This window comes from Saccostrea cucullata, unplaced genomic scaffold (genome assembly GCF_032062105.1).
Source record: "Saccostrea cucullata isolate Sc308-1 unplaced genomic scaffold, CSIRO_AGI_Scuc_v1 ctg1189, whole genome shotgun sequence".
Classification (NCBI taxonomy): Eukaryota; Metazoa; Mollusca; class Bivalvia; order Ostreida; family Ostreidae; genus Saccostrea; species Saccostrea cuccullata.
Window position 1 is genome coordinate 1 of NW_026919024.1, and position 23,726 is coordinate 23,726.

The 23,726-nt window shown below is 34.9% G+C and overlaps 1 protein-coding gene across 1 annotated transcript; it reads right to left on the reverse strand.

Moving 5' to 3' along the window:
* Positions 1–1,094: 1,094 nt before the first annotated feature.
* LOC134277755 (major facilitator superfamily domain-containing protein 8-like) lies at positions 1,095–23,478 on the reverse strand. The gene is made up of 10 exons (XM_062760069.1): positions 23,343–23,478; positions 17,878–18,031; positions 16,345–16,588; positions 15,675–15,788; positions 14,783–14,974; positions 5,057–5,156; positions 3,391–3,525; positions 2,353–2,456; positions 1,960–2,237; positions 1,095–1,335 (listed from the first exon to the last, which is right to left on the reverse strand). The coding sequence occupies exons 1-10, from the start codon at positions 23,417–23,419 to the stop codon at positions 1,129–1,131; spliced, it is 1,605 nt and encodes a 534-aa protein (XP_062616053.1). The 5' UTR covers positions 23,420–23,478; the 3' UTR covers positions 1,095–1,128.
* Positions 23,479–23,726: the final 248 nt, after the last annotated feature.

The window sequence follows — 23,726 nt, forward strand, 5'->3', positions numbered from 1 at the left end:
GTTGCAGAAGATACAAATTTTCAATTGAATTTTCTTTCAAATAACAGTGTCCACAGGCATCGCCCACAAAGATCTTGAGATATTTGATTTGTTATTGAATTTTGCACAAACTATCAAAAGATTAACGTGGGCGACGGCTGTGGACACTGTTTTCTAAAGGAAAATCACCCTTGAAATAAGCCATTTCGAGGCTTTTTCTGTTGAAAATAGAGAAATGCTTCACATTAATAACGTCATATTTGCAGAATGGTAAACCTTCATGCCATATTCTTTCCTGATTTATCACAGTCATATATATAATAACTAATATTTAAGCCAGTTTCAATACTTTTTAATATCATTACATTTTTAGGGCACAATAAAGCTAAAACCATACCTTCTTCTTTATCTTAACTCCATTTCAAACAACATACATGAACTAAAATTAACGTTAACTTATAAAACATTAACATTTACAATATTGTGCATGTGGAGTTTGCTATTTATGTTATAAATTTTTCTCAACAACAATTATTTTGACATCATTGCAATGATGTAGGAGTATATCAATATTTATGAGTATTAAAACAAAAAAGGAAAACAATCAAAATCCTGTTAACCTTTGATTGATAAACATAAAATTTAGCTAGAACTCAGCATATACCTCACAAACGGGCTTTCCAAATTATACAAAAAATGTTAATTGGCACTTGAAGATTGTGCATGAAAACTATACATCATAGATGTATTATATCACAGTAATGCATCACCATTTGTACATGTTCAACCTTCTAAGGAATGTCATGAAATATATCCAGTAAAACACTCTTAAAGCAAACATGCTTTTTACGAATTGATGCTTAAAGCAAAGTGTTTTTCAATCCCTGTGACTTTAGAATGTAAAATTTAAGTAATGTAAACTTTACGGATATAACAAATTACATGTATAACGAAGCATAGTTGTTGGTTCCTGGCTCTACATTATAAGCGTGTTTCACTGTATTCAGTTGATATGACTCAATATATTAAAATACTCAAAGTATACAATAATGCTCGAATAACAAAATGTAGTAAAATGATATGTTTAAATATCCTGAGTATTAATTTGTGATATGCCACTGTGTAAAATTGTTATCTGTATGTAATGTCTTAAGGGGGTTCAACTCCTTTTTCAAATCTGAATGGCACCAGACGCTTAAACACAAAAGTGATCCAGCCCAAAGTTAGAATGATCATACCACATAAGGATAAAAATGTCACCCTTGGACCAAATGAATTATATATTAAGCTGACAAAAATTGGACCCACTGTTCTTGCAAGGCTTCCAGAGGCTGTGAGAAAACCCATCATTGTACCCTGGAAGTAAAAAAAATTTTACACTGTATATCTATGTATAGATGTTTTGATTTTTCTTTTAATTTGTCTGTTAAAGAAAGATACAACATTTGACACAGGTAGAAGTATAGATTTAACACTCACCAAGTAAAACTACTCATTTTCATTTTAATGTTCCAGAAATAGATGTAAAATATTTTAAAATCAACAAATTGTTGGAATTCCAATGGGCACTAATTGAGCTTCTCTATTAGCTGACATATTTTTATATTCCTATGAAGCAAAATTTTCAAAAACATACTAACATGAGAATATTGAGGAATTATCATTTTTCATGGGGGCCAATGATTGTGGATTTTGTGGGTCATCCATAAATTTACATCTACACAAACAATTAATTTGTATAAATTTTCATTAAATCATCTGAATAAACGAGTTACCTATGAAATAACATCCCCATGAACCAATAAAAATTTGCTTAACCAAGAACATTGACCCCCACAAATTAAAAAGATTCCACAGTAATCACAGCATAGGAATTTTACAGTTTATTTTGAGAATTACTACATTTCAAGTAACAATATAAGAAACTATGATGTTTTAACTATAAACTTTTAAAATAAAACAAAAAGAAGACACACAAACCTGAGGCTTTGGTCCTAGTATTTTGGAATACAAAGTATAAGACATGACATTTCCTACGGGATACCCTATGCAAATGAGAGCAGTTCCACAAAGAAATTGGGCCAATGTTACAATGGGGGTGTAGGCACACCACTGGTAGGCATCGGGACACCCAGTGGCTTCGGGATTCTCCCCAGAGCTGTTACTGACCATGGCTTGCGTATTGAGAGACAGGTTCTGGTGTGGGGCCATGGTAAACCATGACTGGTTTATTGCTGGTGTGCTGTTTGGATAAATTGCTGCAATGACAGTGGATGTCAAGTTATATCCAAATCAGTATCAACCAAATAATGCTAACTGTTTCTGTAATGGAAGAAAGTATTAAAAAGAATAAAAGTTTGAACATGAACTTACTGGCCATTTGGGAGGGAGGGTAATGGTCTCCCCATGGAAGATACACCACAAAGCCCAAAAGACAACAAACAAATCCTCCAATCAACAAAAATCGCTCGTTAATTCTAGAAAAAATTTCAATGTCATATTAGTTTATGAATTACTACACAAATAATCATTTTTTCTGTTTTTTTTTTTATGCTCAATAAAAGGTTCAACATCATACATTAAGGCTATAGGAACCCACTTTGGAAATCCATAGTTGCTGTATTTGTATGCAACTTTAATAAGTGATCTGCCCTTAGTTATAAATTAAAAAGAATTGAAATCTACTTGTATTAAGGTCAAGATCTAGTAAATAACTTGAGACTAATTTTTTGGTGCTAGATCCATTATGACGTCATAATCAATTTCAACTTTCTTTTTCTCGTACTTTACGGCTTTAGCAGAATTATGTAGAAAATAGGGTATTTTCATGTCATTCAACTTGAAATCATATGAAAAGTAAACCGGATACCTATATTAAATTTGATATTGATTTAAAGAAGAGGCCATGAACATACTAATTAACGTTTTCTGAGAGACTGTAGGCAATCTGGGTACATTTTCTTTGCCGAATACGAAAAAAACTCCCATACTCATGACTAGTTTTCTTAATTTTTCATTGAAATTTACAGTTTAAAATACAGTTTTTCATCTTGTTTACCTACAAATTAAGCCCCGAAACACCTTATTTGACCAAGCTAAAGTTGTAAAGCATCAATAAAGGAATTTATTTCTCAAGTTTGATAAATCTGTAGGCACCTTTCATTTACTAGATCTTGACCTTAACAGGGGCATTCTAAACATCTTATCTGACCTACAAATAGAAAAGTTTTTTGTATATAATTAAATTTTACATGTACATGTACCTATATCCATGTAAGGACGGTGAAAAAAATATAAAAATTCCTTAATTTAATATAAAAATTCCTTAATTTCTTTAAAAAAAAAAGATTTAGTAAAATTATTCAAACAGCTGATTCAAGTTTACAGTAATGTGAAAAGTTATTTTCTTACTTTTTAGAAAGAATTTTGATGACAATGAACACTAAAATAGCTACCACTCCCCCCACTGCTAGTATTATTCCATTGTACAGCGTGGCATGAGCACGAGTCCAAGCATACATATTCATGGTCAGTGGTGTTCCTATTCTGGAAACAATAAAAAATTATAATTATCATAATGATTACATGTATAACTAGAAAACTGACCAGTCAGCAAGGGCCCCGCCATGGGGTAGAATTCATAGGGTGCAGCTTACGGAATGATTGAAAAATGTACGAAGAATAAGCAACAGCAACTGTATTCTTAAAATTTCAAGATAATTCCTAAATATTCAAAAACCTGAAAATAATATCCTTGTATTTACATTAGGCAGTAAAGAACAACTTAACATTGAATGTATATTTAAACAATTATGAAGCTTGTGTTATATAAAATCCAGCCTTCAATGAATGCAAATATCATGAAGGCTTCAAACAAACAGCAGTTGCAGACAAAGGTTATCATTAATCTTAAAGTGACAGATAAAGAAAAGCCTACTAAATTTTCTGCAGCAGGCTAGATAATTAATCCCAAGGGATTAATTGTACCTCTCTCATCATTTTCTTCTTAAGTTACAATAAGAACTTTTTCAGTATTAATGATAGAATGGGGTTTTTATACAACTATCCTAAAAATTAATAATATTCTTGAATTAACATAAAGTGAAAAAAGTAAATCAAAAAATCTTCTTTAATCTATTTCTTGTTATTACAATTCAATGAAATCATAACTATTAAACAAAAATAAATTATAAAAATTTATACAGAGTGTTCATAGCATTCCAAATTGACTTAACTTCAAAACAAACTTCATTTGCAGACAGAGGTGGTAATTCATCTCAATTTGACAGATAAAGATAATGCTCTAGATTTTCTTCAGGAGGAAAGCTAATTAATCCCAAGGGACTCATAGCAGCATTCAGTGGGAACATCTTCAGCAGTTATCTCTCTTTGCCAATGCTTTCGTATATAAAGTTAAGGAATCTACCCCACCACCCCAGCTCCAAACCAGGGGACATAGAGAACCAAACTTAGCATCAAAATATGTATTTCTGCCTACTGAACTAACATACCAAATTTGTACTTGATTGGGCAACCATAAAAAAAGTTGCCCATTCATTCTTATGCATAGCTAAGGAATCTACCCCACCACCCCAGCTCCAAACCAGAAGACATAGAGAACCAAACTTAGCATCAAAATATGTATTTCTGCCTACTGAACTACCATATCAAATTTGAACTTGATTGGGCAACCATAAAAAAAGTTATTAGAAAAAAACAGAAAATTTGTGGACGGAAGAGTGACAGACAGACAGCTGGACAGACGGACGGACAGAGTGATTACTATAGGGCACCCGCAAATCCTTGCGGGGCCCTAATTATTTATATCAAATTAGAATACATACAATGATATACTTACGTCATTTAAAATTTTTGATCTCTGAATGTAAATGTGACATGAAATATTACACATATATAACCTTTCTGCTGAAATATATAAAGAAATAGGAAAACTATAATTGTTAAGAATCTGTATAAATCTGTTCTAATTCAATGGAATGCAAATTGGATTGCTAAATATAATTCAGAAAATCAATCTTCGTATCGAATGAATTTTTGAAATAAAAAAATATCTTACGTCTCAAAGACAGCAAAGATGAACAGAGCCACAAAAAAGATGACGTTAGATGCAACAACAGCAAAGATATCTGGAGTATAGTCAGGAACTTCTTTGCTGCCTACAACAAAGAATGATTGTCTATATGAGTCTGGACTGTACGAAAGGCCCAAGAGCCTAGAATCACTCTTCGGAAAAATTGTTTAACCCACTTTTCTCATCGTTGCAAACCATAAAATATAGCCATGTATTTAAATTCCACAGTGACTTAGTTTTTGGTTGACACTACCTAGTATCTAAACTAGTAAAGTTTAAAGCTTCTAGGCTTCTCAGCATCCTAAAATAATTACAGAGATTTGCTGAGTGTGTCACTATGACCTTTTCAGTTGACACAATTCACTGAACAAAGGTGTATCAACCAAATAAAAATGGCTAATTTTTAGATTTTTATAAATAGTGTAATATTTCAAAAGTAGGTCACTTAAACTTTTGTTTTCGGTGACATATATTCCAAAGGCTCAAGATAAATTCATTGACAAGAGTTTAAGATTGTAAGCAACTTAGTATCTGAAATATCTAAATAAAGCCATAAAATTCCAAAAGTAAGTCACTGTGTCCTACTTTGAGTTTGATATTTTCAAGGGCCCTAGAATGCATCAACCTTTGATGATCTGATCATTCCAGGCTTAACAACGTCCAGAATTTAAAAATGTATCATTCACTTAAGGAATGACTTTAACAGCTACCCATTTTATATGGTATAAACTGGGTTTGGACAGTTTAAGCTTTATAATCCGCAAAGCAGTTTATAATATAAACAAGAGGCCCATGGGCCACATCGCTCACCTGAGAAGCTTTGACCATTCTGTTCTTTACCAGATTTCCCCCTTGTTATACATAATGCATCCCCACCCTACCCCACTGATCATAATTTAGACATTTTGAAACCTACACTACCCCATGATCCTTCCATGGGCACATATGTTTCAGCTTTTTTGGCCCATTGGTTCCTGAGAAGAAGATTTTCAAAGATTTTTCCTATATATTTCTATGTAAAACTTTGATTCCCTATAATGGCCCCACCCTTTCCCCGGGGGTCATGATTCCTACAATTTAGAATTTACACTACCCCAGAATGCTTCCACATAAGCTTCACTTTTTCTGGCCCAGTGGTTCTTGAGAAGAAGATTTTCAAAGATTTTTCCTATATATTTCTACATAAAACTTTGATTCCCCATTGTGGCCCCGCCCTTCCCCCGGGGGTCTTGATTTGAACAATTTAGAATCTACACTATACCACGATGCTTCCACATAAGTTTCAGCTTTTCTGGCCCAGTGGTTCTTGAGAAGAAGATTTTCAAAGATTTTTCCTATATATTTCTATATAAAACTTTGATTCCCCATTGTGGCCCCGCCCTTCCCCCGGGGGTCATTATTTGAACAATTTAGAATCTACACTAAACCAAGATGCTTCCACATAAGTTTCAGCTTTTCTGGCCCAGTGGTTCTTGAGAAGAAGATTTTCAAAGATTTTTCCTATATATTTCTACGTAAAACTTTGATTCCCCATTGTGGCCCCGCCCTTTCCCCGGGGGTCAGGATTGAACAATTTAGAATCTACATTATAGCAGGATGCTTCCACATAAGTTTCAGCTTTTCTGGCCTAGTGGTTCTTGAGAAGAAGATTTTCAAAGATTTTTCCTATATATTTCTATATAAAACTTTGATTTTCCATTTGTGGCCCCGCCCTTCTCCCGGGGGTCATGATTTGAACAATTTAAAATCTACACTACCCCAGTATGCTTCCACATAAGTTTCAGCTTTACTGGCCCAGTGGTTCTTGAGAAGAAGATTTTTTAATGACCCAACGCTATTTTTGTCTTTTCTTGATTATCTCCCCTTGCGAGGGGATATGTCCCTTCATTTTAACAATTTAAATTCCCCTTCACCCAAGGATGCTTTGTACCAAGTTTGGTCAAAATTGGCCCAGTGGTTCTTGAGAAGAAGTTGAAAATGTGAAAAGTTTACAGACAGACAGACGGACAGACAGACGGACGGACGGACAGACGGACGGACGACGGACAAAATGTGATCAGAAAAGCTCACTTGAGCCTTCGGCTCAGGTGAGCTAAAAAGCATAAACTCTTCCAACCCAGTTTATACCATATAAAATGGGTAGCTATTAAATTCATTCCTTTTAATTTAATTCTCATTCTTTTGGTGTAAGAAAAAGAGGTGATTGTTCTTAAAAAATGTCTTTAATTTATACAAAATTTGAATTTAACATCAGGTGGATTGATATGTTTTTGACGAAAGTCATTGTGACGTAGGCAACCCATTTTATACAATATTAAAGTAAATTTTTTATCCAATCAAATATATCCTCACAACCAGAATTAAATTATAAACAATTTAAAAATGAATACCTTCAAATTTCCAAAAATAGATCACCATGATCTTCAATTTTTCATTTATAGCGAGCGCAGTGAGCATCGCAAAGTGACACTCATCACTTCGAGCTCTTAAAGCAACACCTGTGTGAAGAGAAAATTCGGACTACTGCACATTCATTCGATAGAATTTTTTGATGCAGTAATTTGGACCCACAATGCATCACTTGTTAAAGCTACATTCTCACGAGAAAAGCAGCAAAAGTTCAACTGAAAGTTAAAACATGCCCTGATTTAATGGATAAATATTGAAGAAAAATAGTAAACGAAACGTTCTTCATTTCCTTTCAGCACTCTTCAGGCTTCTTTTTAGAAATGTAACTTAGTGCATACGACATCATGTGAATCAGAGTCTGGACGCACCAAATGTCACATGCAGTTTGATGATCCCAATCTAAATTATAACAAAACTAGTGCTAATTGTAACGGGGACCATTACAGATGTTCCCCAAACGCACCCCAACTCCCTTTTGGTGCCATATTCCATGTAAGCTTCATTAAATAAGACAAACTCTATGCATTTGAGACTTTAACAACGTTTACCTAGAAGTGTACCAAGTTCTTTCAAATTTTAGCATTGCACGCGTGCGCATGTGAATGCATGTGCGTAATGACCATATCATCTTGTCTACACAATCTATATATTTTAATATACTAAATATTAAAGTATTTGATCCAAAAGTATTAAAAAAAAAATACGCTCATTCAAGTGTTTTTTTTTATTTTGCTCATTTCACGTGCACGCACGTGCATACATGTGCATGGTGACCATACCTTCTTGTAAAAGTCCATTACATCTATCTATGTTCTAAATTCCACCCCGTTTTGTTGAAAACCAAGGGAGTTATAGCTGTTTAAAGTTTCAGCCAATCAGATTGCAGTGCACGTACACGCACGTGTATGCATGTGCATGGTGACCATACTTTCTTGTAGTAGTCCATTATATTTATCTATGTTCCAAATCCCATCCTGTTTGGTTGAAAACCAAGGGAGTTATAGCTATTTAAAGTTTCAGCCAATCAGATTGCAGCGCACGTGCATGCACATGTTTTCATGATAATTGCTATATATCATGTTGTAGGCTATCCTAATGCATGGCTATGTTCAAAATTTCAAAGGATTTCGTCAAAAAACAAGAACGATATTGAGACTTTAGTTTCAGCCAATCAGAGCGAAGCGCACGTGCATGCGCGTGAGATCTTGCTATTTTGACCATGTCATATTGTCTATGCTACTAATATATCCTTATATTATAAGTTTCAAAGCATTTCATCAAAAATTTAAAAAGTTACGCCAATATCAATTAAATCCGTCATTTCATGCGTTGCACGTGCACGCTCTTGCAAGCACGTGCGTGCAAAATGACCTTCGTTCCGCAAATCTACATAACATGCCTACTGACCCTAAAAAGGTTTTACCTAAGTCGGATGTGTAGTTTACAAGATCACTCCCGGACAAAAAAGTACCCAGGAAGAAGAAGAAGAAGAAGAAGAACTAGAAACGATCTCGTTGCGAGCAACGAGTAGGTCTTCCGTCCGATTCCGAAAAATAACCCATAAAATCGAGCTGAAAATGGATTAAACATATTTTGGACACATTGGGAATTGAAACGGGTCACGAGCGTGAAAATCCAATACGCTTATCGATTACGCTATTGAACAACTACTCTTACTTCACTTGTATGTACATATAATTCTGCAACAGTTAATCTGTCTTGGAATTATGAAAGAAGGGTCACTTTTCATAATTTCGCGCCAAACGCAACGAGTAAATCTTAGCGAATTTCTCTTGGAATGTTCATTTAAATAGGTGAGATAGCTTCAGTCAAATAACAAAAGAGCGTTCTTATCGCCTAGCCTAAATTTTGAGGTGTGGAAAGTATAACACACACATGAAACATATCGTATATAGGCAAATAACACTAAAGCAGCGAAACAGCTATTAATTGGTAATTTTTCAATTTTCAATCACGAAAGTTGACTATGCCGATTACTTACACTTTCATGAAAAAGGTGGTATGTTTCACCGAAAAAAAATGCCTCGATCGCCCTACGAGGGTCAAGAAATAAGATTCTATTATCTTCAATAACTTGCATTGAGAAAATAAAATGTTTATATATGTCAATTAAACGGTCTTTGAAAAATTGTTATCTTTAAAAATAAAATATTTTCTTATTGTAACAGTTGTCCTTTCTATTGATTTAATATGACACAAATGTGCATGGGAAAACAGTGGTCACGTTTTTTACCTACTACATTCTTGAAAAACTATTAATTTTAACTATGATTTAAGCTATGTGTTACCGTTATGCAAAACAAAATATATAGATATTGTACTTCGTTTGCACATCAATTCTTTTCTATTTCTACTTTGAGAAACAACCAAAACCAATTAAAGAAGACTTGTAAGTAGACCTTGGATAATAAATGTAGTTTGACACCGAATTGCAACGAACCTACGACGTGACAATCCAAGTATCCCTTCACATTTCATTGTTCCTTATGTTACTTTCGTTCAAGCAAACGCTCAGCTGCCTCTGTAAACCCCTATTGCGAAATGTCGGAATTGACAGAGACCGCCGCCATTAAGATCACGCTTCAGACTTTTGAATGTTAATATCTCGAGTTAGAATTCATCAATTTACAAACAAATTATATATTCAGCCTAATGAGAAATGTTTCTATCAACCATACTAATATGATTTGAAAATATTGAAAAACAAAAAAGTTTAAAAATTTGACTTTTTTTCTTTGCATGCCGTTACGACAGGAAGTAGAGACGACGTACAAAAGATCGCGTCTTCGATAGTTCTTATCACGATCTATAATACCTGAAAGTTCCACAGTGATATCTTTAACCGTTCTTTAGATTATCCACGAACAAAATGTCAATTTAAAATCAGATAATTGTCCGTAACTTGGCACCAGAAAGGAATTTCCAAAAAATCTCCAGGATATAGTAACTGCATATAGCAACACATTGTTCCTGCAAATTTCATAAAAATCCATGCAGTAGTCTTCGAGAAATCACGTGCACAAAATTTGATGGTCAGAAATATTATAATTATAATGAGCCCAGGCGAGCTTCAACGCCTTTTGCGCTGGAAAGATATAGACTCAAAAAAGCAATTCAGCAATCCTTCCTCTACCTTCACTGAAAATCTCAAGTCAATATCTTCATTCGTTTTTGAGTGATTGCCCGGACAAGCCGACCCTCTAAAAATCAGTAAATCGTCCATATCTCACGACCGGAAGTGACGACGTACTTATAAAAAATTTCCAATAAGGTTCAGACCAATATCTATCAGATCTGAAAGTTTCGTGAAAATCGACCAAGCCGTTTCCGAGAACTCGCTTGCACAAAAATCGGTAAGAAAAATAATAATAATAATAATAATAATAATAACTAGAAACTCTTGTTGCTACAGCAACAAATAAGGTCTTCCGTTCTTCTCTATTTTTCTATAAGAAGGATATTTTTCTATTAAAAAAAAAACCAAAATGCCGAAAAAAAAAATAATAGTTCCTCCATCTGGGCTCGATCCCATAACCATTAGTATGAAAGTCGGACACGCTAACCACTGAGCCACCAAATTCCACAACATTTCAGGTATTTTGTAAGCTTATTATTTTAAGGTTGAAGGAAATAGTTTCGAAATGAAAGAAATAGTTTCGTAGTAAAGTCCCGGTCAAATTTCTTAAAAAACTGAGATATTCCCTGTTTGATGTGATATTGTGTGTAGGAAAATGATTAGAATAATTATGGGACACATTTGCAGTGAAGCAATGACACTTAGCATATACAGAGTTGTAAAAGCGAAAGTAATTACACGTGGTCAGTTGCAGAGGAAATTCAAAATCCCGGTAAAACAGTGAGTGAGTCATGGGCATTTTTTCAACACCATATCGTATCAAGCGGGGTAACTGCAATTGATTTAACCTATCTAAATTGCGTGGAAATTTAATTGATAGGAAAAATCGCCATTTCCAAGATTCGGTGGATTCATATTTTAATCTAAATAAAATTGAAATAAATTCCATACACCCAAGAAAGCAAGAATACTTGATATTAAAATGTCGTAATAGAGCAGAAGAATCGAATGATATTTACAACAATTGTAGAAATAGCCGATGCGAGCTTTAATTAATGTTTATGCTCAGCAATAACTAAATTTCAGACAGATATGCAGATTTTGCCGATATTCACTACAATTTCAGTATAGTTTAGAGACTCACCTTAAAACTCTCAGGACACTTTCTTTCAGGTCTCTTCTTGCTTTTATTCCGAATCTTATGTCAATATTGCGTGCCATTTGGCTTGAAGACATTTTCTCTACGTTGCTGTTGATTGTTTTGTTTTTTTTTTTTTAGAGAAGGGTGGGGATATTTTATAAGTATTTGTTAGAGTAAGAGTTGCAAATACCTCCACGACCTTAAGCTTGATTGTGACCTTTGGGTCAATGGGGCCAAAGAACAAGGTCATTTATCAAGGTCAAAGGTCAAGGTCATCAGAGAGAGAGAGAAAGAGAAGGTAAACTTGAGATAAACACTTAAAGCTGAAGCTGAATCTAGATAAAGGTAATGAATATTTCTTTATTACTTTTTGAGTAAGGGTCAAAGGTCTCATTTTGAAGTTTCTCTAGACATTTGCAGTCTGAATAACATGTCCCAAAATCATTTCAAATACTCTTTTTATAAAAGACATTTATGGGATAGTAAGAAACTTAATTTATGCGGTTTTTCTCTCATAACCGGAAGTCGTCGTTTTTGTTTCCAATGGGACTGACATATTTCGAAACTACTAGTAAGGTAATACTAAGAAAGATTCCATAAAGAAAAGTTTAAAATTTTGATTTATTTGATCACTTCCTGTGACAAACGGAAGTGACGGCGGACGATCTTAAACTCAAAAGATTTGTCTACTCAATAAGGTCTTCCATCCCTATTAGTTTTGTGTCTTAATCTCTTATCGTTAACGAGATCTAGCAATGATAACTTCTGATTTTGAGGACAGGAAGTCACGCGACCGGAAGCGAATTTTACTGAGATATTAGAGACCAATGTTGACATTTGCAATCTGAATAACATATCCAAAAATCATTACAAATACTTTAATTATAAAAAATATTTATGGGAAAGAAAAATACTCAAATTATGTAGTTTTTTCTCTTTAAACCGGAAGTTGACATTTTTGTTTCCGTTGGGACTGATACATTTTGAAACTACAAATAAGATGTTATAATGTGATGCAAAAAAAGTTTCAAAAAAGAAAATTTGAAATTTTCGATTTCTTTGATCACTTCCTGTGACGACCGGAAGTGACAGCGGACAATCTTATTCCAACGGGTTTTGCCTACTCATCACGATATATCACTTGATTAAGTTTGGTGTCTTAATCTCTTACCATTTACGATATCTAGCTACGATAACTTCTCATTTTTAGGACAGGAAATCAAGCGGCCGGAAGTGAATTTTACAAAGATATTTCAAGTTACTGTATTCATTTGCAGTCTGAATAACATATCCGAAAATCATTACAAATACTTTAACTATAAAAAATATTTATGGGAAAGAAAAATACTGAAAATATGCAGTTTTTCTCTTATAACCGGAAGTTGTCGTTTTTTGTTTCCGGTGGGACTGACATATTTCGAAACTACAGATAAGGTGCTATAATGTGATGCAAAAAAGTTTCAAAAAAGAAAAAGTTCAAATTTTCGATTTCTTTGATCACTTCCTGTGACGACCGGAAGTGACGGCGGACAATCTTAACCCGATTGGGCTTTTCTACTTATCAAGATCTATTACTCATATCAGTTTGGTATCTTAATCTCTTACAGTTTCTGAGATATGACTCGGACAAAATATTTTTGAAAAAAGCGGAAATCAGACATATCTGACGACCGGAAGTGAATTTTGAAAACCTGAAAACGTCAGTTGTAAGATATTTTCACTGTCTATCATCTCTGAAAATTTCATGAGAATCCGTCCAGCCATCTCTGAGAAATCGTCGAAAAAAGAAAAAGGGAAAAAAAAAATAATAAGAAAAAGAAAAAGAAGAAACAGTAGAATCACTATAAGGTCTTCCGTCTGAAACGGAAGACCTTAATAATAGGGAAAAAGAAACCGAACGAAAACAATAAGGTCTTCCGTTGGAAACGGAAGACCTTAAAAATAATAATAACTAGAGCAAAGCTCGTTGCAAAGCAACGAGTAGGTCTTCCGTCCTGTTTGACCGGAAGTAGCTTTCATTTTTAACAAAAATGAGAAATAAGGCTCAAAAATGGTTTCAATCCTCTAGAGCTATGTTAATTAATGCAAAAATAAGCCATTTTTTGCTACTTCCGGTTTGACCGGAAGTAACGACGACAGACGGAAAAATTTTTTTTTGCTCCCAGAGACATATGTTTCCCCAAAACTTGTCAAGAAAGGCAAAAATACGCGTTTTCCGACTACTTCCGGTTTAGCCGGAAGTGCCGTCACCGGACATATTTTGACGACTTCCATAGATGGAGCTTGACATTTTTAACAACTTTGCTTCTTTGATGTATTACAAATTTTTAATACTTTTTGGGATATAAAAGAAAAAATTTCGGCCCCTCTAGGCCCTTAATTTTAGGGGCCAGCCCTTTTTTCAAGATATCATTTGAAAGATCTTAGTATTCTACACTTCTTTTGTTATACATGTTTTAACAAAATATTTCGAGGTAAAAAGTTATCGTTGAAAAGGTATCAAAATTTTTGAAATTCTCGAGAAGACTATTTTTGGGTCATAACGAGCTTCCGTACACAGCAATTTCGGTGAAAATGAAATACGTTCCGCACAACTACATTTATTGCTCTATTGCCACAGAAAATCTCAAGTTTCTATCTTAAACCGTTTTCGAGAAAACTCGCGGACAAACTGACCCTAAAAAATTCACTAAAATGCAAAAATCTCGGAACCGGAAGTGACGTCATCAAAATAAAAAAATATATGTCTAGATTTTTTCACGTTCCGTCAGTTCTGAAAGTTTCATCAAAATCGAGCAAGCCGTTTTCGAGAACTCGCGTGCACAAAATTGGTAAGAAAAAAACTGTGGAAAAGAAACCTAAGAATAACAGAAAGGTCTTCCGTTGGAAACGGAAGACCTTAATAATAAGAAACAGAGTAAAAACAATATGTTCCCCAACTTCGTTTGGGGAACATAATAAATATCTGCGCTCGCCATAACGGTCGCACCATCAACATATTATAGTTTACTGAGAAGCAATTTTGATAAGGACATGCAGGTGTAACTTAATGTATCCAACAAACCTGCATCTTGAATGCTGAAGTTATATTCTTCATCTATGACCCTGTGTTCTCTGAATACCACAAACAATAGGATGAGATTGAGGAGGCCCACGAGGGCACTGAGGAATGCAGGAGCTGTGTACAGATTTAGGTGGAGCCCTGTTGTATGGACTGGTCCGGGGTACCCAATAGGGACCATAGCTGTCTGGATTGCTGCAAAAAAAATATAGATGAAAAACATTGCTACGGTTTATAGTCTTTACTATTAAAATTTGTATTTCTTTTAGGATATTGTCTTACAAGAGGCCTATGGGCCACATAGCTCACCTGACCACATTGGCTGGGCAAAAGCACATTTACTTCAGTATTGAAAAGTTTATGTGGGGAAGGAGTGGGGGGGGGGGGCAGCAAGCTTGAATTAAACACTACCTAAGGATGCAGAAGTTTGCAGAATGGATTGATTGATGGGCAGATGTACGAAAGAAAAAATATGACCAGAAAAGCTAACCTGAGATTTCAGTGCAGGTGAGCTATTAAAACAGTTTAAACAATCTCTTGTCTAACAAGGGCACAAAACTTCCCTTTGCAATAGAGCACATTGATCCTGATATAAATTATCAAAAGCTTATAACTTCTATTGTGCACATACTCTCTCACACACACAAAATCATATTATAAATATATGTCCTCCACTTCTCCAACTTCCTTGCAAGGGGATAACAAGTCTTGCTCTATATGACTGTAGCCTTGAATGAATTTAAGTTTCTACACTATTTTACTGCATTGTAATACATTTTTATTGAATTTTGCTGAAAGATAAAAGGCAAAATCCGTGCATACAACTGTATATACTTCCTGATAGGACTTCTGTCATGTTATTATGAAAAAAGATAGACAATTTCTCCTTTCATACCTGGTCCTACAATGAAGCCGATTGCTTGGAAAGCACTGAGATTCGCCATGGCTCCTGTTCTCTCTTTGATTGTGGTGGCACCCGAGAGATAAGACCGGACCACTGCCACATTTCCTATACAACATAAAAACCAACAAATTAGAAATTACAACATTTACTGTCTTATTTATAGCTTTCGTTATGTGCAGTCATTGCGTATCATGATATGGCAATTATTTATAACCTAGTTTGCAATCACTAAGTTAATAATTAAGATAATTAAGTTAATTAAAGTTTTAATATGATTTAATTTAACAAATTGTCAGGCTGCATAATAATGTTAATAGAATCACCAATGATGTATTTCTTTTTTAGTTCATTAAATTTACCATACTAAGATAGATATTTTTTAAAAATGTCATATTGTTTGCTGATCTTATCAAGTATTGATAGGGAATAAATATATCATACAGGTAAAAAGTTTAAAGTTTAAAACAACTTCTTAATCTGTTGATAAACATATTTTATTATTACGTGCACTAAATCAACCCTTCATATCCAAACATTTGTACATGCATGCCAACTACGCATTCCATTTCATTCAAATATGTACACATTGGTCAAGAGGTTTATTAAATTACATTAATTGCATGCATTCAAGTATTTGAAAATTAAAAATAAAATTATAAACCTGCACCAAATCCAATCAATGCTCTTGCAGCAATCAGAGCAACTAGTCTGTGTTCCTTAATGTCTTCCAGATAGGCATATAGGATGTTAGCGAGAATGTTAATGATGAGGGATACAGCCAGGGGTTCCCTACTTCTACCCAGACAGTTAGACATCTTCCCAAAGAAAGGCGAGGCAATGAGCTGACCAATGCTGTAGGAGGCCACCACCCAGCCCAGCAGATCTGTTGTGGCATCTGTGTCCAGCTAAAATTACAGGTTATCTTATACAGACAAAGAAGAGAACAACAAGGTTAATTTAAGGAATCACTGTCTAGTTAGGAGGGTATGTCAGGGCATCAACAATAGTGGGAAACATGGGATAATTTGCATAACGGGCGAAGCCCGTTATGCTTAAATTATCCCATGTTTCCCACTATTGTTGATGTCCCTGACATACCCTTCTAACTAGACAGTGATTCCTTATATTTTCATTTCATTGTGAAATAAAAATTGTAGATTTAGACTTTAAAAATGTAGATAAACAGATTTAAATCACATGATGACTTCCATGCCAATTTCAATAGTCCTCGCCAACCGACGTCAAACACAAAGGCAGCCGCACAAGATTTATATGCATATTTGGCCTCCTTAGCGTCAGACACAGAGACAGATGCGCACGAGAATTGCATGCATATTAGGCCTCCTTAGCTCCCGACCTATCGACCTGCCTAATTTACATTCCGGCAAAATTATCAAGAAATAAACTACCCCTAACTTTCAAAGAGTTATCACAGAGAAAAAAAATTAGAAATGGAAATATTAAGCCGTTGAAGCTTAAAATCTTGATTTGAGGTCTTCGTGAGCTAACTACCTTTTCTGTTGCAATATACTTTGATCCTTCTAAAGATAAATATGTAATTTGCCTTCAGAACTGGCCTTTCATGACTGTGTTAAGTCTTAAAGTGTGCTAGATTAACATCGTAAAAAGTATTATCAGATTTTGAATTTGAACTGACATGACAATTAATTAAAACTTAACTTTAAATCAGTAACTTCATGTAAAAGTGAATAAATTATACTATATCTTTTAAAGTGATGAATATTATAAACATGCAGGTGTAAGCATAAGTTCATATTTGCCAAGTGATAACATGCCATACACAGAGATAAAGTAAACATTTAATTGATCATGCATCCTTCATGAACAGCACGTACAATATATAGCCATTTGACCAGTGACTATTTATTGCTTGCCAATAGATTATTTAGTTCTTGTGCAGACTTGTATAACCTTAAACATGCATCTCTACACAGGCCTGTCCCTTAAAGACCAAGGGGCTGTTGATTTTCCCAAACTTTATATATGCATTCTACATATCCTTCTATTTCCCTGCAACTTTCTGAGGAGGAACCCCCAGAACCCCTTCTTCTTCAAATCTTAAAGATCCCTTTAAGATTTAAAAACTCTTTTGAAGGATCTCTTCCTTCAAATCTTGAAGAACCCTTCAATGTCTCTATTCATAATCATTGTGTTTAGTCAATTAGTTCCTTACCAGTTTCAGGAATGGCCATATTGAGGACATACAGATGGAGAAGGACACACTACTGAGGAACATGGTGAGGTACATGACACGGATGGACCGCCATCGACTCCGACGGACTCGGGGGTTCTCAACAAAGGTACTGCTTGGTATGCCATTGGATGTGCTAAAAAAGTCAATGTCCCAGTTGATTTAAGTAGAATAAATGCAGCACCAAACATTAATAAAAAAGTTCACAAATTTGAAACAGCATCTTAATACCAAGCATATAAATAGATAATGATCAACAATGATTGTTACATGTATCTTGATAAATTTGGAAAATGTCAATTTTATATACTACTGACAGAGAACAAAAATCTCATTTTACTGCAAAAACAATAAAATTAAATTTAATCTAAAAAAGCTCTTTTAGTTTTAATAGATTTGCCTGATTTTGCCATGCTTCTGGTTGATTTTAAAAATATATGAGGGGTGATCAAAAAGTTCGCGAACTAATTGAATAACTTCCAATAAAGAAATGATATAGGGTTTCAGTCTTGAAAATATTTCAATCCTCTCCAATTTTAATGCGCATCTGCAACCATTCTGCCCATGCGCAGATCACGTGATATAAGCGGTCACGTGACATCTGTCACAGAGGCTTAAAATTTTTTCCGACTCTTATATTTCTTATCATGCAAGTTATTTTAAACAACAGAAACAGTCCGTTTGTCAGAAATGGCCTAATCTCGGCAATCGTATGGGTGGATAATGATATCCTTTTGCAGAATAAGCATGGTGACCATTAAAACCCAAGTTCTCTGTCTTTTTGAGTGTCGTTAATTTCATGTGGATAAAGTATGGGTGCCTTCAATTTATCATATCTGATATGTTTAAAGTCAAAGGTAAACGATATTTTAGGGATTTAATAATTATATTATTGTAAAGATATTTATCTATTTTTCTAACTATAAGTTGGCGATCTTTCGTATCAAATTGCTTAACAAAGGACACGTCTCTTTCCCAGTTTGCTTTCACTGGGCAACAGAAAGTCATCATTTTTAAACGTCTCTCTTCCTTCAATTAAACAATCAATCCAATTAATGACAAATCTTCTGGCAAGTCTTTTGTCCTCATAAACCATGTACAAATTATTATAAATATCTGCAACGGAATTTCCAAGATATACGTTTAATTTTACAGTCATTCATTTCTCGAATATGACTGAGTCAACCGTTTTTTGTCATAAGTGATCTACCTTATGACGTCATTTTCACATTGTGACATCACAAACACGGGGCAAAACGATTCATTAGATATGCTATTTATAGAAGATGTGTATGACTCTATGTGTGCCAAATTTCATTCTGATCTGAATTGTGGTTTTTTAAATATAAAGATAGTTCGCGAACTTTTTGATCACCCCTCGTATTAAAGAAAGAGGTTGAATAAGTGGACTTCTCTGTCTAACTCATAGGGAATTTTCTTTTTCTTTGAAGATGGTTTTTCTCCTTTACACATTCCTTACACATTCCAGAACTTAGTACCTACCCATTATATTTCCACATTTCAATCTCAGCCTCCACCCCTTCACTCTGAGTGAAATACTTAATAGAAACAATAGAAATGTTTTTGTCCATGGTATAGTATTAGATGATTATAATCAGAGTTAAATTTTAATTTCACACAATTAGATATGATCAAGATCTATTCCCTGTACTTTTTCCAGTCTTTTGGCACAAATAGAGAGGAAGGAATGCTGGCAGGAAATACTTTAGTGGCAGTGTGGGGCCATAAGGAGTTGTCTAAAACAAAAGGTGCCATATTCCATACAGATCTCCGATAATACAATCCAAAAACTGGAAAATATCAGCTTTCCAAAGTTATTGTAGAGAGAGATTGTGGTTAGAAATCACGAACATGACATTCAACATGTCAATAGTTTAGCACTTCAAAGCGAGTCTAAACAGATTGGGATGAATTAAGGTACGTGGCCTGCATGCAGTAGATCATGATCGAAGCCTCCCAACAGAAGAATTGACTAGTAAAATGGAATAACTTTCTGTAAGACTTAGAATATCAGTGATTGAAGTGTAACACTGTAACAGAAACTGTGTTTATTGATAAAATTATTTCCATCCTCTGAATATTATCTCCGTTTTTCTTTTATAACAATGCACCCTCAAAGATCTCCTCTGTTAACAACACTGTAATGTTTTCAAAAATTATTTTCACATCCAATGATAAATTTTCAGATTCAAATCCTCCTGTCAACCACAGTTTTAATCTGTGTACCTGAATTACCCAGTATGCACTAAAAACACTGTATGCTGAAGTCCATTATCATTCCCTGAACCATTTGTTGATAAACTGAATTAACTACGCAGGACGTACATACCATTACATAACTTAGATAGATAAGACTTATCAGCTGACTTGGTTTAACTGGCACATTTGGGGACAAATAAAGAATCAAAATATTGCTGGTGTTATCACTTTCTTTATCACGTAGCATTTGAAAGTAAATGATTTGCCTGATATTGATGATTCATACTATCTCTTGTGATCTGGCTATAGCTCATAATGACATCAAAATTTATTCATTTAAATTTTCCAAAAAGAATTACCATGATCAAGATTTCGGGATTAAGAGTAAAGCATAAAATGCATGTCCAAAGATTAAATTAAATTCCTAAAAGGCCATGGCAGGAAAAGGGACAAATGCAGGTTGTGGCCAAATAAATAATTTTTTAAGTCCCAGTTATTGAAGATTTGGCCCCTGGGGCATGAAGTTTTTGCCTTTTCCTCTGTCTGTCTGGCTGTTAGCTTGTCCTGATCCACAAAAAAGATTTAAGTTTGCTGACATTACCTTTGATTGCTTGCAGTTATGGATTTCATTTTTCAGAAGTGTATCCAATGTGAGACCTTTTATTTTGCATTATTTGGCATCAATAACATACTTGACCGTGTAGTTTCACCATTTTTTTTAAATTCTACCAATCTTAGTTTACCTTGTCTGAAACTTTTGAATGGTGGAGTTAGAGATTTCCTACTTCATATAGTGTATTCCTTAAGTCAGAACTTTCCCTGGGTACAAATATTTTTGACCTTGGAATTTGGCCTACCCGTACTTTTCAAAAACATTAACCTAGGTCATCATTGTCATAACTTTTGAATGCATGCTTATCATGGTTGGACTGCAAAGGCCTTTATATTTTAAGACCCCAAACCTTGCAATTAACTCTGAGCCTGGTTTCACAGTGTTCATCACTTTGGAAGAGGAACCTTTGCTCATTATAACATTGAAGTTAGTTTGTTTGCTTGATGCCAAGGAGCAGACTGGGAGAAAAATTTTCAGAGATGAATGATGCAATTTTAATTCTAATCTAAAAAATCAAAAATACCCTCAACCCTTACAACATAGCTCCTGACCCAAAGGCCATGAATTCCAAAATTTTATTAAATGAGGCACCCTTGCTCTTAGTATGTCAGTTTGCTTAATACACTTGAGCATGCTTCCAAATATATATATCCATCGCATTTTTCTCCTTTACTGCTCTCACTTGGTGCAGTTACGAGGATGTGACAGGTGATGGACCTTCCAGAGAAGAGCGTACATGGGTTGATGTTTTTTGGGGACAAAGACCTTGATTTCCTTTAAGGAGGGAGGAATGCGGTGTTCAATGCCAGCATCAAGATAGTTCAGTTGGTAAACTGACTCAGGAGATTCAGGACATTAGGATTAAAATCCCAGTCTGGTTTCATTGCATTTTTTCTCCCTCAGTACAATTGAATTACTTTTGATTTTAAGATGACGGCTATTTACAGCCATAGGCTATTGCTACCACTCTTGTTTGTTGCAGTCTAGTCAAATAAGGTAATGTAGTAATGTATAAAATTTGGTACAGAGAGAAGTTATATCAGAGACCCCCCCCCCCCCCCTCTTTCTTGCTGGCCATCCCACTTTCAAAAACAAAGCTTTAAATGTGTGTCACTGTTTAGCTAACAATTACAATTTATAATACGAAAAAAATGTGTTTGTGAAATATAACAATCTAAGATGTATGGATGTCCTCAAGTGGCAGGGGTTTTGGGAGCGAGATACTTTCATTCCTTCCCATGAGTATTGATTGTTAAGTCCTGGTGGTGGTGATGGGGGGGTGTTGGTTAAGAAGTAGATTTATATATTCACAATTGCATCTTTGTCTTTAATATACAAAAAATTAAAGGTTTTTTCTCTTTTAACCTGTAGAAGTTTAGGCTCTGTGAACCATTATGGATATTGGCCTGGGTACCTCACTTGGAGGTAGAGCACATAGAGTTCAACTCAGAAGTCCAGCTTAACATTAAAACACATAACAAAGCACCAGGGTTGAGTGATTTTGCTTCATTAATTATAAGCACTAGCGTAATTCACTATATCCATTAAGTTATTTCAATACATTTTAAAGTCACAGGGAATGAAAATCACTTCGCAATAAGCATCAATTCATTATAAGGGTGTCCCTATAAGCATGACGTTTTACAGTTAGTACTATTTCCTTCATGCATTCCTTCTTTCCTGCTGGTAGGCCTTGCTCAACTTAATTGTTATGTGTTAGTCTTGACAGAGGGACTGTGAAATTGTGCACTTGAACACTGTCTAAGGAGGGACAGGAATGTAGAAATTCAGCTCAAGCTCAACAAACTATGGATTTTGGCCTGAGTAGCTATGTGGTAGAGCACTTGACTTGTAATACAGGGATCCTGGGTTCAATTCCTGGTGAGACCAGCCAGACATTTTCTTTATGCAGTTCTGCTTTCCTACTACAAATTCACACTTAATGCTTTTGGATCCTGGTGTGTTAAGGTCATATTTCATCGAATTTTTGCAAGAATCTCTGTTTCTTTCCCCCCCCCCCCCCCCCCCCCCCCCCCCCCCCCCCCCCCCCCCCCCCCCCCCCCCGCCCCCCCCAAAAAACATCAGCGTTGTTGCTTTAGTTTGTCTCTTTCCCCTAGTGTAAAGTTTCCTTGACTGTCTCTTTGCCTTCCGATTGGTGCATTGTGATGTGGTTGATAATTTGGAACAGTCTTATATAATATAACGTTATCTGGATGACACCCATAACCACTTCTTACATGAAATACAAATTAGTAATTTTTTCTTATAGATCAGTAATGCAGTTGTACTAGTGAAGAGAACTTCAAATTACAGTGTGAGAAAAATACTAAGTAAAAAACTATGATCATTTTTATACATGCACATAATTTACATTAACTTTGAGCCAGTGCCCGTGCTATAATTGAATGCTTCATAACATTGCTAGCACAAATCTGTATCATTAATTCATTATGCAATACGATAACTGCCCTACAAAGACGTAGTTACTTCCAGTTTGATGTTGAATACATCTCAATATACAGTGCATTTATATACTACACACAGTACTTGGGCATGCCCCTTTGACCTGTTTGACAATAGATAAAATCTGTTTAAAGAACATACGACACATTACCCGTAGTCGGAATAGCTGTCATCGTTTGGTGGATGTGATTTCAATAAACTCTTTTTCTCGTCAACTTTCTTTTTCATGTTTGTTTCTTTCTCCTGCACCCTACCATAGTGTACTGATGGTCTAGACTGTCACATGATTGATCATGTGACATCGTAATTTGGCGATGGTTTATTGGAGTTATCTTTCTTAGTATACAGGTTCATGGGCAGGTAGCACTCACAGGTGCTTGAGACCCACCCCCCCTTTAGACCCCGGACCTTTCCGATATTTTTTTTATAGTAACATATTTCTTTTTATATATAGAGTGGGTTACGAATTTTTATAGACTGTTTTTTGTAATTTTTCGGTTTAACGATAACGTTATATGGATTAATTAAAATCAGA

Excerpts from the sequence above, each read along its gene's own strand:
- LOC134277755 (XM_062760069.1), bottom strand. The coding sequence starts at position 23,419 with ATGAAAAAGAAAGTTGACGAGAAAAAGAGTTTATTGAAATCACATCCA. Across the intron at positions 18,032-23,342 it reads GACAGCTATTCCGACTACGG|CACATCCAATGGCATACCAA; the intron begins GTAATGTGTCGT and ends TGACTTTTTTAG. Across the intron at positions 2,238-2,352 it reads CCCTCCCTCCCAAATGGCCA|CAATTTATCCAAACAGCACA; the intron begins GTAAGTTCATGT and ends CTGTCATTGCAG.